General features: G+C 49.3%; 1 protein-coding gene across 1 annotated transcript in view; it reads left to right on the top strand.

Moving 5' to 3' along the window:
• CACNA1D (calcium voltage-gated channel subunit alpha1 D) overlaps positions 1 to 17722 on the top strand; it is a 175266-nt gene that overhangs the window by 106471 nt on the left and 51073 nt on the right. The window contains exons 23-28 of the mRNA XM_046685745.1: positions 1252 to 1398; positions 3268 to 3469; positions 5598 to 5756; positions 7105 to 7215; positions 15527 to 15610; positions 16077 to 16160. Of these exons, the coding sequence (XP_046541701.1) occupies positions 1252 to 1398; positions 3268 to 3469; positions 5598 to 5756; positions 7105 to 7215; positions 15527 to 15610; positions 16077 to 16160 (787 nt within the window). The remainder of the gene's footprint in view (positions 1 to 1251; positions 1399 to 3267; positions 3470 to 5597; positions 5757 to 7104; positions 7216 to 15526; positions 15611 to 16076; positions 16161 to 17722) is intronic.

Here is a 17722-nt window from a genome sequence, read left to right as displayed (position 1 = left end):
GTTTTTGTATTTGTTTTATTTCAGGTGAAATTCACATAACATAAAATTAACCATTTTAAACTGTGCAGTTCAGGGGCGTTCCGTACAATCACACTGCAGTGTAAGCACCACCACTGCAAAGCTTTTCATCACCCCCAAAGAATTATAGAATCTGCTAACTGGAGGAAGACCCACTAAAACCTACAAGAACAATTATGAAATGCCCCAGAAAGCTCCCCTTACAGCCACGTGGATAATTTTTGCCCAAACCACAGCTCGAAGCTCCACTCCCTGCTGTTCAGAAGCTGGCTACCCTCTTCTGACAAGTTTCCCAGACTGCTTCTCTTCCCTGGCTCCTGTGACCCACATTTTGACCATAGTTCTGTTCACAAGAGTGGGCAGAGGGGAGACAAGGTGGGAAATACTCGTGCCTCTTATCCCAAGATGTCCAGAAGAATGTGAAGGCAGACACTGCCTAAAGTTCTAAAACTTTAGGGAAGTCTGTTTCCCATCCTTTGGCGATGTCACCACCTGCACTTCGGCTGCTTGCACTGCTACGTTCGTTGGGGTTTCTTTTCAGCAGAAGGTGCGGTGAGAGAGCGCTGGCTGCAGTGTGGCTGTGGCAGTGCACCTCCGTTCACGCAGGCTGTGGGCTGGAGGGCGCCCCCTGGAGTTGAGCAGCACAGCAGCAGTGTGAAGACACCTTCCCTTCCCTCTCTCAGCCTCTGCTTCCTCATCTGTGAAACAAAGACACTGCACTCCTCCCAGAAACGAAATTCTATGAGAAACGTTGTGTGCTGGAAGTTATTGCATTCTTTGGAAGGAAAACTGGGAGTATCGTCAGTATGAAGAGAAGGAATTTGATTACAACTAAAATGTAGACAAGAGGATACCTAGGCTTGTTTCCCACGGCTTATGGAATTCTCCATGGCCAAAGCTTCTGACTCTTCAGTGCACACTTCGAGCCCATTGTGTGTGAGAGGTGTTTACTGTTCACTAGTTTTCACTTGTTAACAGACACATGCTGGGTGTCTGCCTAGTTGCTCTGGAGAATATCCATTAAACTAGTAATTACTCAATGATGATTTGAACTACAGAGTAAACTAAATTCAGAGAAACAAATGAAAGAAAAGGAGAAGCCCCAGACGGTGCAGTGCTCAGGTCTGTGGCCTGGCTGGTGGATGAGCGTGACGGTGGCCAGCGGTGGCTTTGGGGCAGCTGTGACTGATTGAATGTCATTCTAGGGTGACCCGCACTTCTTTTCCTCTCTAGGGGCCTCTTCATCCTCTACAAGGATGGGGATGTCGATAACCCTGTGGTCCGTGAGAGGATCTGGCAAAATAGTGATTTCAACTTTGACAACGTCCTTTCTGCTATGATGGCGCTTTTCACGGTCTCCACGTTTGAGGGCTGGCCTGCGTAAGTATAGAGCACGGACATCTTCCGAGGAGGCTGCTGCTTGCTTCCTGGGGCACTCTGGGCTGAGCTGTCTCTCCTGGAGTGAGTCCTGCTTCTTTTCTTCACAGTGACAGGCTTTTCCTATGACTTGTTCACTTCGGGCCACTTATCAACCATTTCTTGGCCCACAGGGCTCCCCTGTCCGATTAAGCAAATGATTGGCCTTTGTGGTCAGCTGAAGGGGCTCTTGGATTTGTGAGGCAGGAGTGGCATAGATCCTAAGCAGGTGGCTCATTTCAGCTGGCTCCTGGGGAGCATCTCTGGGTGGGCCAGTGGGGAGTCCTCAGAGGTGTTTGTCATGCCAACTCGCATTGGTAGCCACGTCAGTAAAGCCATCCCACTGTTCCTAAAGAAGGAGTTGAGAGTGTCTCAAACCACTCATTCATTCATTCCTTCCTTCCTAGTACTTACTGAGTGCTAATATGTGCCAGGCGTGGATGGCTGCCATTGTGCCACGTCTATCGCTGATGTACTCACTTGCTCATTCGTAACCTGTGCATTTGATACCAGCTCTGTGCAGCATGCTGTGGTAGGCACCGTGGAAGAAACAGAGCTGTCTTGATGTGGTCGCTCCCTTCGAAGCCCAAATCTGTCAGAGTGTCAGGCAGCCAAGCCAGGCAGGGGAGTCTGGTGTGTCAGAGAAGTGCAAAATAGGGTCCTGAAGCATGGCTTGGATTTTGATGGCTAAAGTAAGAAATGCAGGAAGAAAGAAGGTAGAACAAGACAGGAGAGTCTCTTGTACCTTTTTACTCTCTGTTCTCTGATGCCCCACCCCACCCCAGTCTTCCTCTATTTCGTATGTGGGACACTGCCACAGAGTGGCTGAAGAGCAGGGTGTAGATCTGTGCCCAGGATCCAAACTGGCGAACCCTGGGCTGCCAAAGTGGAGTGCGTGAACTCAACCACTACGCCACCAGGTCGGCCCTGAGTCAGAGATCTTTACAGGAGTTCCTGCAGAGTAAAAGGACGGTTGGGTGGGGCTTGCTCATTAGAAAATTCCTCCTGGGGAGAGAAGAGGCGTGGATGTAGACCCTTCGCTCTGCAGAGGCAGTGGCTGCCGTCTCAGGTTTCAAAACTGCACTTTAGCAAATCAGAGGGGCAGCTGAGGGGAGATGGACAAACCTGGGGCTCAGAGGAGCCGGGCTCAACTCCCGGGCCTGCCCTGAGGGGTGTGACCTTGGGCACTCTAGTCCCTCTCTGAGATTCCGTCAGATGGGGATGACAGGGATCTGTGCCTTTCCAGGTGAATGTGAAAGTGTCTAGCACAGTGTGTCCATGGGGTGGGTGCCCTGGCATTGTTGAATCTGCATCCGAATGGACGTCGTTTAACTTGAGGGTGTTAGAATAATTCCCCTTCTCCCTGTTAAGAGTTCTGCTTGGCGCAGATTTAATTTTAGCGCATGTTTCAGTTTAGGGGAACCTCTCTTAGTTCCTTGGAAACCCCTGGTTGCTTGCTTATTGCCTTTGCCAGTGTGTATACGGTTTTCAGTTCTGTCTAATGTGAGACGTTCTGCCTCTCTTCTCTCTGTGAGTAGCAAGGGCCGTTGTTGAATATTTGTGAAATCTTTTGTTTTTCAGTCCTCAAAACAATCTATCAACAAATATATCCCAGGTGTCCCCCTCTAGGGGCTGTGCTGACTGGGCCTAATGTGAAGGGGGGTCCTTAGACACCCGCTGCTGTCCAGGGGCCTTAGGGTGGCCTCCCAGGGAGGGGTCTGGCAGTCAATGCCCACAGAAGTGTCCAGGACAGGGACACGCCTGGGAGGCAGCGGGGCTGGGCTGATTTGGCTGAAGGGGTTGGCAGCGCTCACGTGGTCCTCTGCTCTCCAGATTGCTGTATAAAGCCATCGACTCGAATGGAGAGAATGTCGGCCCGATCTACAACTACCGCGTGGAGATCTCCATCTTCTTCATCATCTACATCATCATCGTAGCCTTCTTCATGATGAACATCTTTGTGGGCTTCGTCATCGTCACGTTTCAGGAGCAGGGAGAGAAAGAGTATAAGAACTGTGAGCTGGACAAAAATCAGGTTAAAGTCACACAATGTTTGGGCTTCTGTCCTTTGAGCAAGAGAGGACTGCCCTCTCTCTTGACGACGTCACCCATGCACAGAGAAGGGTACCCATCTGCTGTCTGTCCCTGGGCTCGAGTCCTGTTCAGAGGGCATTCTCAGCCAGTTGAGTCATCGCTGTTGAGAGTTAGGTTCCCAGATACAGATTAGACTTTATAATTGTGAAATCCAGCCCATACCTGTGGGTGAGAAGTCAAAGGATGCTTAGGCCACCTTCTGTGGTCATAACCCCCTAGTGACAGCTCAGAATCTTGTAGGGGGGTGTGCCCAGGGGCTAGAGAGCACCCACTGATGCTCCCACAGTCCCTCCTGAGATGTAGTCTTCTGTATCCTTAACCTCGACACTATTGACGTTTTAGGTTGGATCACTCCGTGTAGTGCTTCATGTGCTTTGTAGGATGTTTAGCAGCATCCCTGGCCTCTACCCACTAGATTTCAGTAGCAGCCCCTTTCCCTCCCCTCCCAGATGTGACAACCAAAAACATCTCCAGACATTGTCAAATGTTGCCTGGTTGAGAACCATTGACTTAGGAGGAAATACCCTATCACACCACAGGGAAAGTCACTAACTTTAAACTTGGGACTAGGATTGCCCTGGCATCATTCTTTCTTTGTCTAGCACCTTGTTTTAACCAATCAGATAGAAGCAGGGGCTCTTGGCTCTGATCACGTGATGATGTGAGGGAGCAGGGAAACCTGCCTTCTGGTCCTGTTCTGCCTGTACCTGCTCTGTGACTCTCAGTGCATGCCCGCTCCTCTCTATGCCTGTTCCCTTTTTCTGAATTGAGGGCATTAAGGATTGCTTTTGGAGGTCCCTTTCAGCCCTAAAAGATTGTCTGTGAGATCGAGATTCTGCACTGGGAGTTTCCCCCAGGTCCTCTATCGGTAGCATCTCTGATGATGACATAATGAGCAAGAATCATCTATGCCTGGGCTTCCTGGGGGGAAGTTGCTGTGGTGAGGCACTATCCCCAGCTGCAGCTGTACCCGCTGGGGAAACATGAGGACAGTGTCACTTGGTTTGTAGGAAGATGTTGCTTTGAGTTGTCAAGGTGTCCCTGCAGATTCCACCAGTGACAGGGGAAGGCCTGGCCTAACTCTTTAGCCCCTCGACCACCGCCACCACCAAAGACAAGTGTCAGGGAAAGACCCAGGCCCAGGCCAGCCAGGCAACACCAGAGCTGAAATTGTGCCACCACCTGAGGTCCAGAACAGGCTCAAATCAGGGGTCTCTGGAGTCAGCAGGTGAGGTCAGAGCAGGGCCGGGTCCCCGACAGAGGGAGCTGGTCTGAAGTCAGAACACACAGTCAAAGCAGGGGAACGGGGGAGGTCTGGGCCCAGGAGCAGATAGAGCCTGATGGTGAGCCAGAGGCTCCCTCTGGGCTTAGTGCAAAGTGTGGACCAGTCTCAGCCCCAGAGTGAATGGGGAGGACGGTGCTCTGGCCATCATTACTGACCACGTCCTGGGGGTTCTGAGAGGATCTTGACAAACTCCCCAGCCTCACAAGCTCCATGATGGGCACACAGCTAGCTCACCATTAGACACTTATGGTCAATATGCTCTGGCTCCTCAAAGGTGTCTCGTGTGGGTCCGTCCTGGAGCAGCGGGGGCTCCAGTCTCAGGGAGTGAGCCCAGCCTCTCTGGTTCCCGAGGGATTTCCGTGCCTCTCATTACCTGGCTTCCTTTCCTGGAGGAGGGCACGGGCGGGAGAAGTGCAGCTGTAATCCCCTGGTGTAGAGGAATGAGAGGGATAAAACCTGAGTCAGGCCTCGCTGCTCTGTTTATGTACCGCCAGACCTCAGGCAAGGCGGTCCAGAGCTCCGAACCTCAGTTTTTCAACAAGTGAAATGGAAGCAAATCAGGTGCTCTGCCCCTAGGTTGCTGTGAGGGTCAGGTGAGGTCATGGAGGTGGAGGCCCTCTGTCAGCAATGCAGAGTAGTGCCCGTGGTGGTGGCCATAGCAGTTTCCCCCAGGGCCGTGGTCCCTCCTGGTAGGTGTGCGGTGGCCCTTTCAGAACAGACGACAATGGTGTCCTTCTTCCGTGGATGTGCTCAGGAGCCCTCCTGCTCTTTTCTGCCATTGCAGCGTCAGTGTGTCGAATACGCCTTGAAAGCACGTCCCTTGCGGAGATACATCCCCAAAAACCCTTACCAGTACAAGTTCTGGTACGTGGTGAACTCCTCGCCTTTCGAATACATGATGTTTGTCCTCATCATGCTCAACACACTCTGCTTGGCCATGCAGGTAAAAATGGAGACAGCCGTGGGGTCACGTCTGGGCGTCTGCACAGCCCCATGCCCCAAATGCTGAGGGTGGAGTGCCGCCCCCTCACAAGAGGATGGGTTTGCTTTCTGAGGAGTCTGGGCTGTAGTTTGGCCAGAATCCCATTCTGGCTAACAGTTGTCACGGTAGGAGTTTAAGATAGCTCTTTTCTTTAAGAGACTGTATGGTGTGACTGTAACATTTCCGTGGAGCCTGAGCGTGGCATTCAGTTGCGTAAACATTGACTGTAGGCCTCTTGTGGCTGGGGAGTGTTTGAGGACTAAAGCCCTCTGTGTGGAGTTGGGAAAACGGGTTTCAATCTTGACTTGACTCCATACCAGCTGGGTGACCTTGGGAAAGTTATTTAAATCCCCTGAGCCTTGCTTTCTCTACTGGTAAAATGGGAAATCTATCATGCTTGCCTCGGAAATAGAGTTTATACTGCATAATTCGTGTCAGACATTTCGCTCTGGGCCTGTCACAGAGTAAACACCCAATGTTGAAGAACGAAACCTAAGTCACGTCCCTGTCCTCAAGGAGCTCTCAGTGGTGGGGGGGAATCTTCTGGTTCATGGAGTATTGGGTTTGACCTACATTACAGCTCTTCCTTGCTCACACTGGGGGCAAAGAATGCAACTCAACTCAATTGGCCAAGTTGGACTACAGTGCGGTATTTACAGTGGGCGTTTCCAGCAGTTATGTGGTCTAGTGGATATCGCACTAGGACAGGAAGCAAACACCAGGGTCTAGGTTCATTTCTCACACTGACTTCAAGACCTTGAGCGAGTTGAGCCAACTCCCAGTGCTGTCTGGAAAATCTGTCTAAAGACAGCCAAGGATAAATTTTCTGGCACTTTCCTTACATTTAAGAATTCTTTATGACTGGAAAGGACCATATGCTGATAAAGTCAAGATAATATTGCCGTTTATTGAACATAGACCTAAATGGCATAAAATTTATCCCTAATCAAATCCTACCTGTATTCATAGACTTGTGGGTGTGTTCTGCATTGTGCCTGGGTCAAGGCCCTGAGTATAAACTCTGCCAGAAGAAAGGGTAGATTACCTTTATCCTGAGCAGAGGAAATTGGTGTCTCCCCTTCATCATCCAGTCATCCTCGTCTTGTCAAGGCCCCCCTGCGCTTTGTGGGGAATTAACCGTGTGACCTCGCAGTGCCAGTGGAATCGTTGGGAGAGGATGCTGGACTGTGTAGGTTGCCTCCATGTCCAGGTGGAGGGGGGAGGCCTGCAGGGAGTAGAGGGCTGGGGAGCCTCCTTTTGCAAGTCTGGAATGGATCTCTGACAGCTGTGCCTGTGTCTTCATCCACAGCACTATGAGCAGTCCAAGATGTTTAATGATGCCATGGACATTCTGAACATGGTCTTCACTGGGGTGTTCACTGTCGAGATGGTTCTGAAAGTCATTGCATTTAAACCTAAGGTGAGTTGTTGAACCTACTTTTCAAAGGCTGTTGCTGAATCACCCAAGAGAAGCACCCACTTCCTGTTAGTCTTAGGCTGCGTTGTTCTGGCTGCTAACTGGCTTATCACCTGAGAACATTAAAATCTGATTAAGGCATCTATATACATGTGGGAAAATAAATCTGCAAAAACAAAACCTCGTAAAAACAGTTCTGAGAAAAAGAAGAAGGGAAGAGAGAATTGGGAATTTGTAGAATGGAGATTGTTTTGAAACTTGATTTTCTGTTTCTAGAATAGCATATATCATGCTGACTTGGGGAAACTGGCCTCATTACTCGAGCATTGGAGGAATTGTTTTAACATAACCCATCAGAAAGAATTCAACCCTGATTTTACTTTTAGATTTCGAGCATGAAGACTTTGGTTTTATTCGTTCCTGGTCTACAGCATCTTTTTCACCTTTTATGGGAAATTCTAGCAGCTGCAGACGTCTCACAGCCATACCATCTTTCGTTTGTTTAATTTAGAAAAATTTCACTTGACTTTAAGACAAAACAAGACATGAAATTTTTAAACTCTATTGGACTACTCAGCATATTGTGTCTCCTTTGGAGGGAATGAATCCAGTTCCACAGTTGTCATTGTCTGTAGTATAAGAGGCAGACAGTGCCGTGTCACAAGGCATGCATGGTTCTGGAACCAGACTGGATTCAAATCCCTACTCTCTATTTGCTAACTCAAGCAAGTTACTTAACTGCTCTCTGCCTCAATGTCCTCATCCATGAAATGGGGACACTAATAGTCTTATTTCATAGGGTGGTTGTGAGGAATAAAGGATCACTATTTGTGCCATGCTTAGAAGGATACTTGACATATGGTACCATGCTGTAGACATGTCAGTACTGTTACTATGACCACCATCGTCTTCACCATCATCAGGCAATGATGTTCCCTCATTCTAAGACCCTAGACAGAGGGGCAAATCCTGGCTGTTCTGTGGGACATTTGACCCTCAGTTTCTTTTCTAGCAAAGCTTCCAACTGTCAGAGTTAGTGACCACGTACTTGTTCATCTGTGTGTAGGGTATCTGACAACAGTAATTTAAGACTTGGATTATGAAATGATGGTTTCACATACTCCATACTTACATGGAATTCTAATTCAAAACTGTTCCTTTCTTTAATTTGAATTAATTTCTATGCAATCTTTATCAGATCTTTGTGGACCAAAAAGAAAGGACACTTGTAAGTGATCAGTTGGGGTGACTGCAGTGGGGTCAAATTTGGACTTTATGCATGGCCAGATGTTATTTACTGTGACTTGTCCATATCTGCATACATAAACATTTCCTTCTTCTCTAAATTCATCTTAATTTCCTTTGAGATTTTTGATTTGCTTCCCTCTCCCCTTTACTTCTTTGAACAATATTTGTCTGGACTGATGGAAAAGGTTGCAAAGTTAGAATATGAAAATTGTTATTGAGAAATGCAACACAGAATGTATCTATGGAACATTTCCTAGATCCTCTGCCGTCTCTTCCCTTGCCTGTTGATGAAGCTCTGAAGTTTTTGAAAGCTTGGTCCAGGCTGAAGAGAAGGCACAGTCGCCCATGGCGTGTGTGTGTCAGTGCGTGTCTGTGTGTGCGTAGGTTCTCTCAGGCCATCGCATCAATGGCTTACAGCACACTGCTGTGCCCAGTAAACCACTGATACCAAACCTGGGAGGAGAGTTCAGTGGCGTGTGAACAGACTGGTGATAATAAGGGGAAATGAGTAGTTAATTGATAATCAGTACTGATTGATCAGAGGTTTAAAATGACTGATTTCCGCAAGAAATTGTGCCGCTTTATAGTTTTACCCAACAGGATATTTTCATTACGTAAGACAACCTCAGATTACAATTGAGAGAGATTTTAAAACAGCCAAAGTGGCATCTCTACGCTTGAGGAGCACTGTCGCTGCGTTCGCCCAAGCCAGGGGGAGAGATTTAATGTTGTTATGTGTCTGAAGGAGCCAGAGAGAAGCAGTTCACCAGGAAGCAAAGCCCTCCTTAAAACGCTCCCTGATTTTTCCTCGTCTTCTCTTCGGTGTTAGCCAACCAAGCCCAGGCCAGGGGTCTTTCACAGAGGAGTTAATGAGGCCCCTCCTGCGCAGTCAGAGGGGCAGTCAGGCTGAGGAACCATGTTGTAAAGCTGCAGAGGAAGAATCTTCGAGGAGATGGCTACTAGGACAGAAGGTTGGGCAACCTGGCCCATCAGTCTCCTCTCAGGAAAGTCTTTGTCTCCCGTGAGGAGATTGTGACAGGGTCCGTGGGGCGGGGTTCTCCACCGTGAGGGGCACACCTGAGGAGAACTCATCAGCGTCTCTGTCAGGAGAGACAGGGTGGCAACTGTTTTGAAATACATATACAGAAGGTAAAGTTCAACAAAATCCTTCTTGGGAGGCAAGAAGGCCCTGTAGGAGGAAGAGTTAAAAGAAGTTGAGAAACCTGACCCTGGGTGGTCTTCTCTCTTCAAGAGCCTGACTGGGAAACCGGGCCTCCTGAGAGAGAGCACGTTTAGAGGGACGTGTCCCGGGGTCCTCCAGAAGCAGAAGGGCTGAGGTGAGGCTCAGAAGCAGGAAACCCAGAGCTGGGAGCTTCTCTGGTGGGGGAGGCAGGCTCCCTGCATGGGAAGAGTTGTTTTGAGCCTGGGTTAGATAAGCGAGAGAGGTGGTGAGAAGCCAGAGAATTAGGTCAAAGCAAGCAGGCTGTTAAGTGAGTGCATCAGTTCTCCGGGAAAACCCCACTGGTGGGCGTTGACCTCATGCACTCTCGTTTGTGCTTTTGACTTGGAGTTGACTGTGCTGCCCTAGAGTTTTGAAAGGTTGGCCATAATTTAGGTAAGAGACAAGCCCTGTTCCCCTGACCTTTCCCTCCAGTAATCCCAAGGGGAGCCACTGGAATTTTCTTGCTCCAAGGAGAGTGCTTGAAGAAGAAGGGCTTTTTCCAAAGTGCTGGCTCCTGCAGGTAGAAAGAACACTTCTGGTTTGTCTGAGGTTCCCTCTCTGTGCTTCCAGGCATCACCCATCTGGTGTCTTGTCCAGGACATGTTCCAGGCCACCTTACCTGCCTTGGTTGTGGGCTTTTCCCCAGAGAGGCACACTTTGTTCTCCAGTCTTAGACCTCAAAGCATTTTGATCTTGGTTCTACCTTGAAAATGTCTAATTTACATGCCTAGCCACTTGGGCTTGGAAAAAGTCAAGTGGTTGGGTTTGGGTAAGAGAAATATTTTAGTGCTGTCCTTGTGCCTCTGTGCAGAGCAGGTACACAGTGGACACTGGGTCATCTGGTCCTGTCAGCCTCCCAGCACAGCACTGGTGGGAATAAGGCTGCTTGATCAAGCCCCTGCAATCTTCCTGGAGTACATTCTTCACCTCCTGGGAGGAAAATCTGATACTGTCTTTTCAGTTCTTCCGTGATCACATATATTTTAGGGGATTTATTTTACTGCCAAATAACACTTGAGACCAAATATCCCTCTCCTTAACTAGAACTTAATGTTAGACCTCTTCATGGGCTCAGCCTGTCCTTTCAACGTTAGGGTTCCCTAGAGCTCTTTCCTCGTCCCCTTCTCCCCTGTAACTGTGTACACGCCCGGAGCTTTGGTGGCCAGCTCCATCTCATGCAAGCCTCTACTGCCCTCTCTCCTGAGTTACTCTGACTATTAATCATCTCCCTGCCTCTGGCCTCAGCCCCTCGTCATTCATCCCCCACATACTCCTTTTTCAGACCCAGAGCTGACCACACATTCTTCCAATGAAATTCTGATACCAGCCACCTATTGCAGGAGAAAAAAATACACAATTTTCTTAGTCTAATAGTGAAAGTCTTCCACCAAACACTGGCCCATTTACATTTCTGCCTCGTTTCCGGCCGTTTTCTCCCTGTCATTCCTTCCTCCTACCCCATCCCCAACTGTGGCACATGCTTCTGTGTCTGGAGGCCCTTCTCCCACTTTGTTATCCTGTAAGGCCTGTCTGAAATGTTAGCTCCTCTGTGACACCATCCCTACCAGCCCAGCTAGAGCCAGCTCTTCCCTTCGCATGTGCATCTGTTAGAGGTTACCGTGTATCACCATCATCGATACTCTGATAGCTGATAAGCAGCCGCTCAAGGTCACAGGCTGGGGCTTCTGTGTCTCACATGGTGCTTGCTACATGCTGGTTACTCAGTAAAGATTGGTGGAACAAATGGATGGAATAACTGAAAGGAATGAATGAATGAGCCTTGAGGTGTAGAGCCTTTAGATAGCCAGGAGGCTTTCAGATGGCACATGCTTTTCCATCACAGGATGTTTGGGCACAGTAGAGTGGCTCAAAGTGAAGAGCTTTTTCTTTAAGCTCTCACTTGACCTTTGGAAAAGGCTCATGCTAGTTAGAAAGCTGTTGCTTACAGTTTCTAGCAAAAGCTGGCACTATGGGTCATCACTTGGGTCAGACACTGCCCACAAAATCCCTGGCAGAAATTGGTGAGTGATCTGCCTGCCATGGTAAACAGCAAAACACAGGTCATTTGTGTAGACGTCTTTAGATCTACAGATGAGAGAGACTCCAGGCAGCAGAAAGAACTTGGACCTGGGCTGCTTTTCTTGTCTCCATTCCACAGACATTGCCCCACTACTATGTGCCCCACCTATGCTCTATCCTGGCTAGAGGTCCAGGCCCTGCTTCCAGAAGCCTACAGTTGGGCAGGAAACAAACATCGACTGATAATCAGAATAGAATTCTTAGAAATAATGGAGCTTCCTGGCCCTAAGGCCCACATTAGTCTGGTTTATGACTTTAGTTCCCAGAGTCAGACATGTTTCTGAGCTATGGATGTTATTGCATGCAGAGGACTTGCTTGGTCTTTTCAAGCAGGTGGGGCTGGACGATAAATAATGTAAGGGCTGACTCTGGCTCGGCTGGTAGGGGTGGCTGGTTCCGCTTGAGCGGCCTTAGACTCAGCATTCGGTTATAGGAGTTCTCCATTGGCCAAGAGGAGAGAGCATGGAGATGGACTCTCGGTTAGAAGCTCATGTCTCATCTTCTGGTTACTCAGACATTATGGTGACTTTGGTGGGGAAAGGGTGGGGGACTGAGTCATGCTCTCTTGACAGTGATTTTATTACATAGGAGGCTACTAAATAGGGGAACAGGCTGTGGGAAGAAAGGAAGGGCTGGCATTTTCTGCCTCCCCTGGACCCCTGGCAGAGCCACCTGGTCAGAGCCTCTGATTCCAGCCACCTGCACTAACTCAAGCCTCCTGTCACTGGATTAGGGGTGTCAGCCTTCAGTCCATAGACCCTCTAGGATTTGGGCACAATTTTGTGAGTGTGAAGATCTTCTGGAGAGAGAGTTAATGAGATTGCCAGAGCGTTCCAGGACTCAAATGTTAAGCTCCTATCATATTGACTTAAAGGGACTTTATACACCACAGTGGGCCAGAATGGGCCATTGGACAATAGTTTGTAGGCTGATAAGAGTGACTCGAAGGTGAATACTGATATTTCAGGGGGTGGGGAGAGAACAGGAGAGAGAGAGGAATAAAGTCCAAAGTGGGTGAGAGGGGCTGGCATCCTGTGCACAGGTGGGCTTGGCCTCCGGTAAACAATGCTGTGTAACAGGAGGAGCAGAGCACATGGTGCAGACACGGGCAGGGGCTGGTCGTGTGCTGGGACGGGAGAGGAGGAGGAACACTTGGTCTCCTACTGCAGTCTTTGTACCCTAGAGGCCTGACTGTCACTGAGGATGACCAACTATTTTATTAAGGCATCAATTCCTCTCTCCGTCAGAGGGGAAGGATCACCTCGCTCTCGTTAGCATTTGAGTTGCTGTTAAATCCACGAAGAGAAGGGTAGGCTCTGCTCCTGAAGTCTACTCTATGACAAGGCTGCCAGTCAGCCAGTTGTGTGTTACCCACTTGCAACCATGTGAGCAATGTACAAGAGAACCTGTCTTCTCACCACCTGGGTGCATCAGTGGCCGCACTCAGCACACTGTTTGATCCAGCTGACTTTTCTGTTAGGAGTCGTCTTCAGTGAAGGAAGCAGTGTGTTCCTTTATGTCCTGGTGCAAGCTCTTTATCTCATCTCTGACCAGCATGACTGGCATGCTGAGTGACGCTAGTCTGGTCCTCAAAGTGGCCGCCTTTCCTCTTACCAGCCAGGGATCACGCATCATGGGAGGAAAATCTAGCAGGTCTGAAATGTGCTATTTATTAAGTAGACCTTGCCATTAGGCTTGGATATACAGATCATCAGAACGGACGCAGGCAAGCTTCTTTTGTTTACTTGTTAGAGGGACAAGATGGAGGTCTGGGAGGGTGGCAGTCGATTAGGGTGATGTGTGAGAGAGGCACTATGATTGTAGGACAGGAGGAGAGGCGTGAAGAGTGAGTCAGAAGTCACGGGAGCTGGTTGGGAAGATACTACATTATTTAAGATGAGCTTTTTAAACACCCAAACCATCAGTGTCATATCTCCCCCGTAAATGCACTTGAGTGATTAACAGTAACTAGAATAAACATCCCTATTCCAGTTATTAGGACAGCCAACATGTCTGCATTTTCTGTCGTGTCATAAAAGGCTGGGGCTCTGCAGTGGCTTCCTCTGGGCCTGCGTTTGATCATAAGTTCATGGGACCTGTCACTTCAAAGTACCTTCTGCTCTGGTTTTCTTGATCGAGCACTAAGTGTACCCAGTTGTAGGCATGCTGGACACCTTTTTATATAATTTAGACCTGAATTTTTATTTCCAAAACATGTTCTGACTTTTTAAAAAGACACAATTGATTTACAGACAGTTATTGACCTTGCAACCAGAAGCCTCTGTGCACAGTGCTCCCCACCACCCCCTCCAACTGAGGACTCCCTGGGGGTGTCAGGAGACAACAGGTGCTAATTTAGCACCTATTGTACTGAGCCCAGAAGAGGACGTACGTAAAATGTACGCCACATGTATGTGGACTTGTAAGTCCCAATTATAGGGATGTGTTGTAGCTTCAGAATTGTGACAAGATATGAGAACCTGAAAAAACAAGAACCGGGCAGAGCTGAATGACCGTAGGGTGCACGTTGGTGGATGAAAGAGACATTGCAACGTGTCAAGCACTAACTGGGTTCAAGGCTCTGGGCTAGATAGTGGAGTTAGTGGAGGAGGAGACAGACCCAGTCTTCATCCTCAGAGGGCTTTTGGTGGGGTAGACCCGCAGACAGACCCCAAATTCGGTGATCAAGACATGAGGGAGATACACAGTCAACACGATGGGAGATGGAAGCCAAGAGGATCTGAAAAGGTTCCCTCAGGGAGCTGGCATTTTCTCTGACCTTGAAGGAGGAAGTGGATTTGGGCAGATAGAGTTGGGGTGGGGAGGCTAGGCTTGCACTAGCCTCTGGAGGTGGGGAAGAACATGGTGGTAGTTTTGGGGGATGGAAAGGAGTCCTCTTAGCCTGGAAGGTGAAGAAGGAGGGGACGAGAGCAAGGGCTGGAGGGAGGAGGAGCCAGCTGGGGATTTGGGGCTTCTCTTGAGGATAGTGTGAGCCCTTGAGCATCCTCGTCATCCTTCACTGCCCTCTTCCTCTGTAACACCTGCCATGGCTTCCCTACAGAGCCCCCACCCCCACGACCCGGACTGAGTTTCTTTGCCACAACTCTGTGCCTTGGACTGTGTGCATCACTGTGCCTATCTCCCTGTAGGCCATTGCCACCTGTCTGTGTCCCTGTGAGACCGAGACCTCTGGGAGGACAGGGACTTGTCTCAGGCATCCTGCCATAGGGCACAGCCTTTGTAATTCTTGTTGGACTGGCAGGGAGGGAGAAGGGAAGGGTTACCAGTTTGTTTTAAGGGCACAGAAATGAGATTGTGTGAGATGCCTGGTCACAGTGCTCTTCAAGTGGGAGAAGAGAAGGAAGTGGGGTGATTAGGGACCCTGCGCAAGGAGTGGAGGGCCTTGCTCTTCCATCAGCTTCTGAGGGTTTGGGTTTGCGACCCTGGTGCCAGGGCAGGGTTGCCAGATGCCTCCCTCTGTCTTGCAGACATCCTGCTTGGTCTGGGGCTGCTCAGGGCCATGGTTGTGCATTGTGTGCGTGTGTGGTGTGTGGTGTGTGCGTGCACCCTCTCTCTCACATGCAGGTGCACACACACTTCCGTGTCCCTTTCCACCAGTGGACAGTATTGTTGCCTCCCTTTGGCTCTCTCGCCCCACCTGGTTGCCATGGGTGCTGCGGGGCCTCGGACATGTCCCCATATGGTCCGTGTGGCGTTTCATTCATTGGTGCTCATAAACGTCTGCCCCCTGCCTGCTCTGTCCAGGGGTATTTTAGTGATGCCTGGAACACGTTTGACTCCCTCATCGTAATCGGCAGCATTATAGACGTGGCCCTCAGCGAAGCCGACGTGAGTATGCGCCCGCCTGTGGCCACCCGCCTCCTGTCCTCTCTCTGTCTGTGCACATTCCCCTCCCTGCCCTGCACTCGCATCACCTGGACAAGTCACAGATCCCAATTTCACTTGATCTAAACTGGAATTGCCTAATGAGAGCTGTGGAAAAGAGGCCACTGAGGGTAGAGCCTTATCCTGGGCCTTTTTGGACACAGATCGCCTTTTGGAGGACTGACTGTGTGGCAGCATTACCCAAGTCAGGGGTAGGCAGGGCATGATAGCATCCGTAATTGTTTTTCTTTGCTGGATCAGAGGCGATACCCAAAGTAACGTGCCTATAACGTGTTTGTTTTAGGGCGACTTTTTCAGGTAGCCGGGAGGCATAATGCTAGAATGTTCCTGTTTTATAACACTGTCCTTTTCTTCTTTTTTCCTGTTGTGCCTCCTCTCCTCTGTGGCTTCTGAATGCTTGCCCTAACAGCACTATTTCACTGATGCATGGAACACTTTTGATGCCTTGATTGTTGTTGGTAGCGTCGTTGATATTGCTATAACTGAAGTGAATGTAAGTAGCAAACTTCGTGTCCAGTAACGTGCTTGTTTTCATTATCTGACATGGAGGAGACTAGAAACCCCATCCCTGATCTCTCTGCACCTTAGAAATTCATGCACATACTTGCTTTGAAAGACTAAGAACATTCTGCAGTCTCCCCTCGCTCGCCACAGCCCCCTCCCCTGAAAGAGAGCAGGGAAGTAACTGTAGGATGGCTATCTTGGAACTAAGACGTTATTTTAAAATAAGACCTTGTGAAAATGTTAAGGGCTGGGAGTTAGTTATATAAGTGAATATTATCACCTGCTAGCTTTGTGACCTTGGCAGGTCACCTGATGGCTTTGTGCCTTGGTTTTTCCAGCTGTAAAACGGAGCACATAACATGTGCCCTGGTCCCCACAGTGGTTCTGGGAAGGCACAAGAGGGAAACCGCACAGCTGCGCCCTGAGCACATGGACACACTGCTGGTGTCCTCACTTGTACCCTGTGTCTGCTGCATCCAATTGGTGACACTGGGGAACACTGTCCAAACAGTGATGCAGATTGAAGGCTGCCCTGGAGCAGGGGAAGGAGGGCCCAGGGCATCTCAGGGGAGGGTGTCAGGACTCCTTTGTTGCACTCAATCAAATCCTCTGATGAGGGAACCAGTGTAGTAGCAGCATGGGAGGTGGAACCCCCGCTTCAAGAAGCATCCTGAGAACCTTCTTTCAAAATTAAGAGGCTCAAGAAAGGGAAGCATCGCCTCACACTGGCTCCTCTTAGATCTGACCCATGCCTAGACCAGAAGAGCCCGAGGCAGGCAGAAATGGCCCTGTCCACCTGGGCTGTCCCCAGTTCATCAACAAGTCTTAGAGGGTGTCCAGTGTGTGTGCTCAGGTTGTGTAGAGCCCTTCGTGGGGCCGAGCAGAGCATGGGGCAGGGCTGTGTGCAGCGTTGGCTTTCTGTTGCCCGTTGCCAGCCCTGCCCTCCTCCCTCAATACCTGGCTGCAAAGGGGCCACTGCGCTCTGCTTGGCTGACATCTATGGGGTTGTATGGTCCATCCTGGTGCCCAGACAGCCTATATCAAATGAGAATGATGAAATTTCTTTATGCCACTGGTTTTGGGGCCAGGCTGATTCTGGAGTATAGAATAGTGGGACAGCCACTGGCCTGGCAGTCCCAAGGCCTGGCAGTTTTAGTCCTAGTTCAAAACTGGGCTTGTTGGATCTGGAACTCAGTCCCCTCGTGGATCAACTGAGGTGAATGTCTGCCCTCCTTGCTTCGTAGGTACCTTGTGATGATAAAATGATAGGAGTATTTGTGAAAATACCTGCTAAAACCCCAAAATGTTAGGGAGATTCTGTGGTATTTTCTTAGAAGTAGATTTTCCATGTAATAATAAGTGAAATGGACTATAAGACATTACCATGTCCATGAAGGTGTGATTTAAGGCTCATGACACCCAAATTCATCCTATGACAAGGTACTAAAATGATATTTTACTAGACTTAGGTACATATATCCCCCACCCTCCATCAGCCTAGACTTACTGTAAATTCCACTTTGTGTGAGATACTCCTTAAGTCAGCTATAA

Source organism: Equus quagga, chromosome 1 (genome assembly GCF_021613505.1).
Source record: "Equus quagga isolate Etosha38 chromosome 1, UCLA_HA_Equagga_1.0, whole genome shotgun sequence".
Classification (NCBI taxonomy): domain Eukaryota; kingdom Metazoa; phylum Chordata; class Mammalia; order Perissodactyla; family Equidae; genus Equus; species Equus quagga.
The sequence above is the reverse complement of the archived record's forward strand: the minus strand, read 5'-3'. Positions and strand labels throughout refer to the sequence as shown.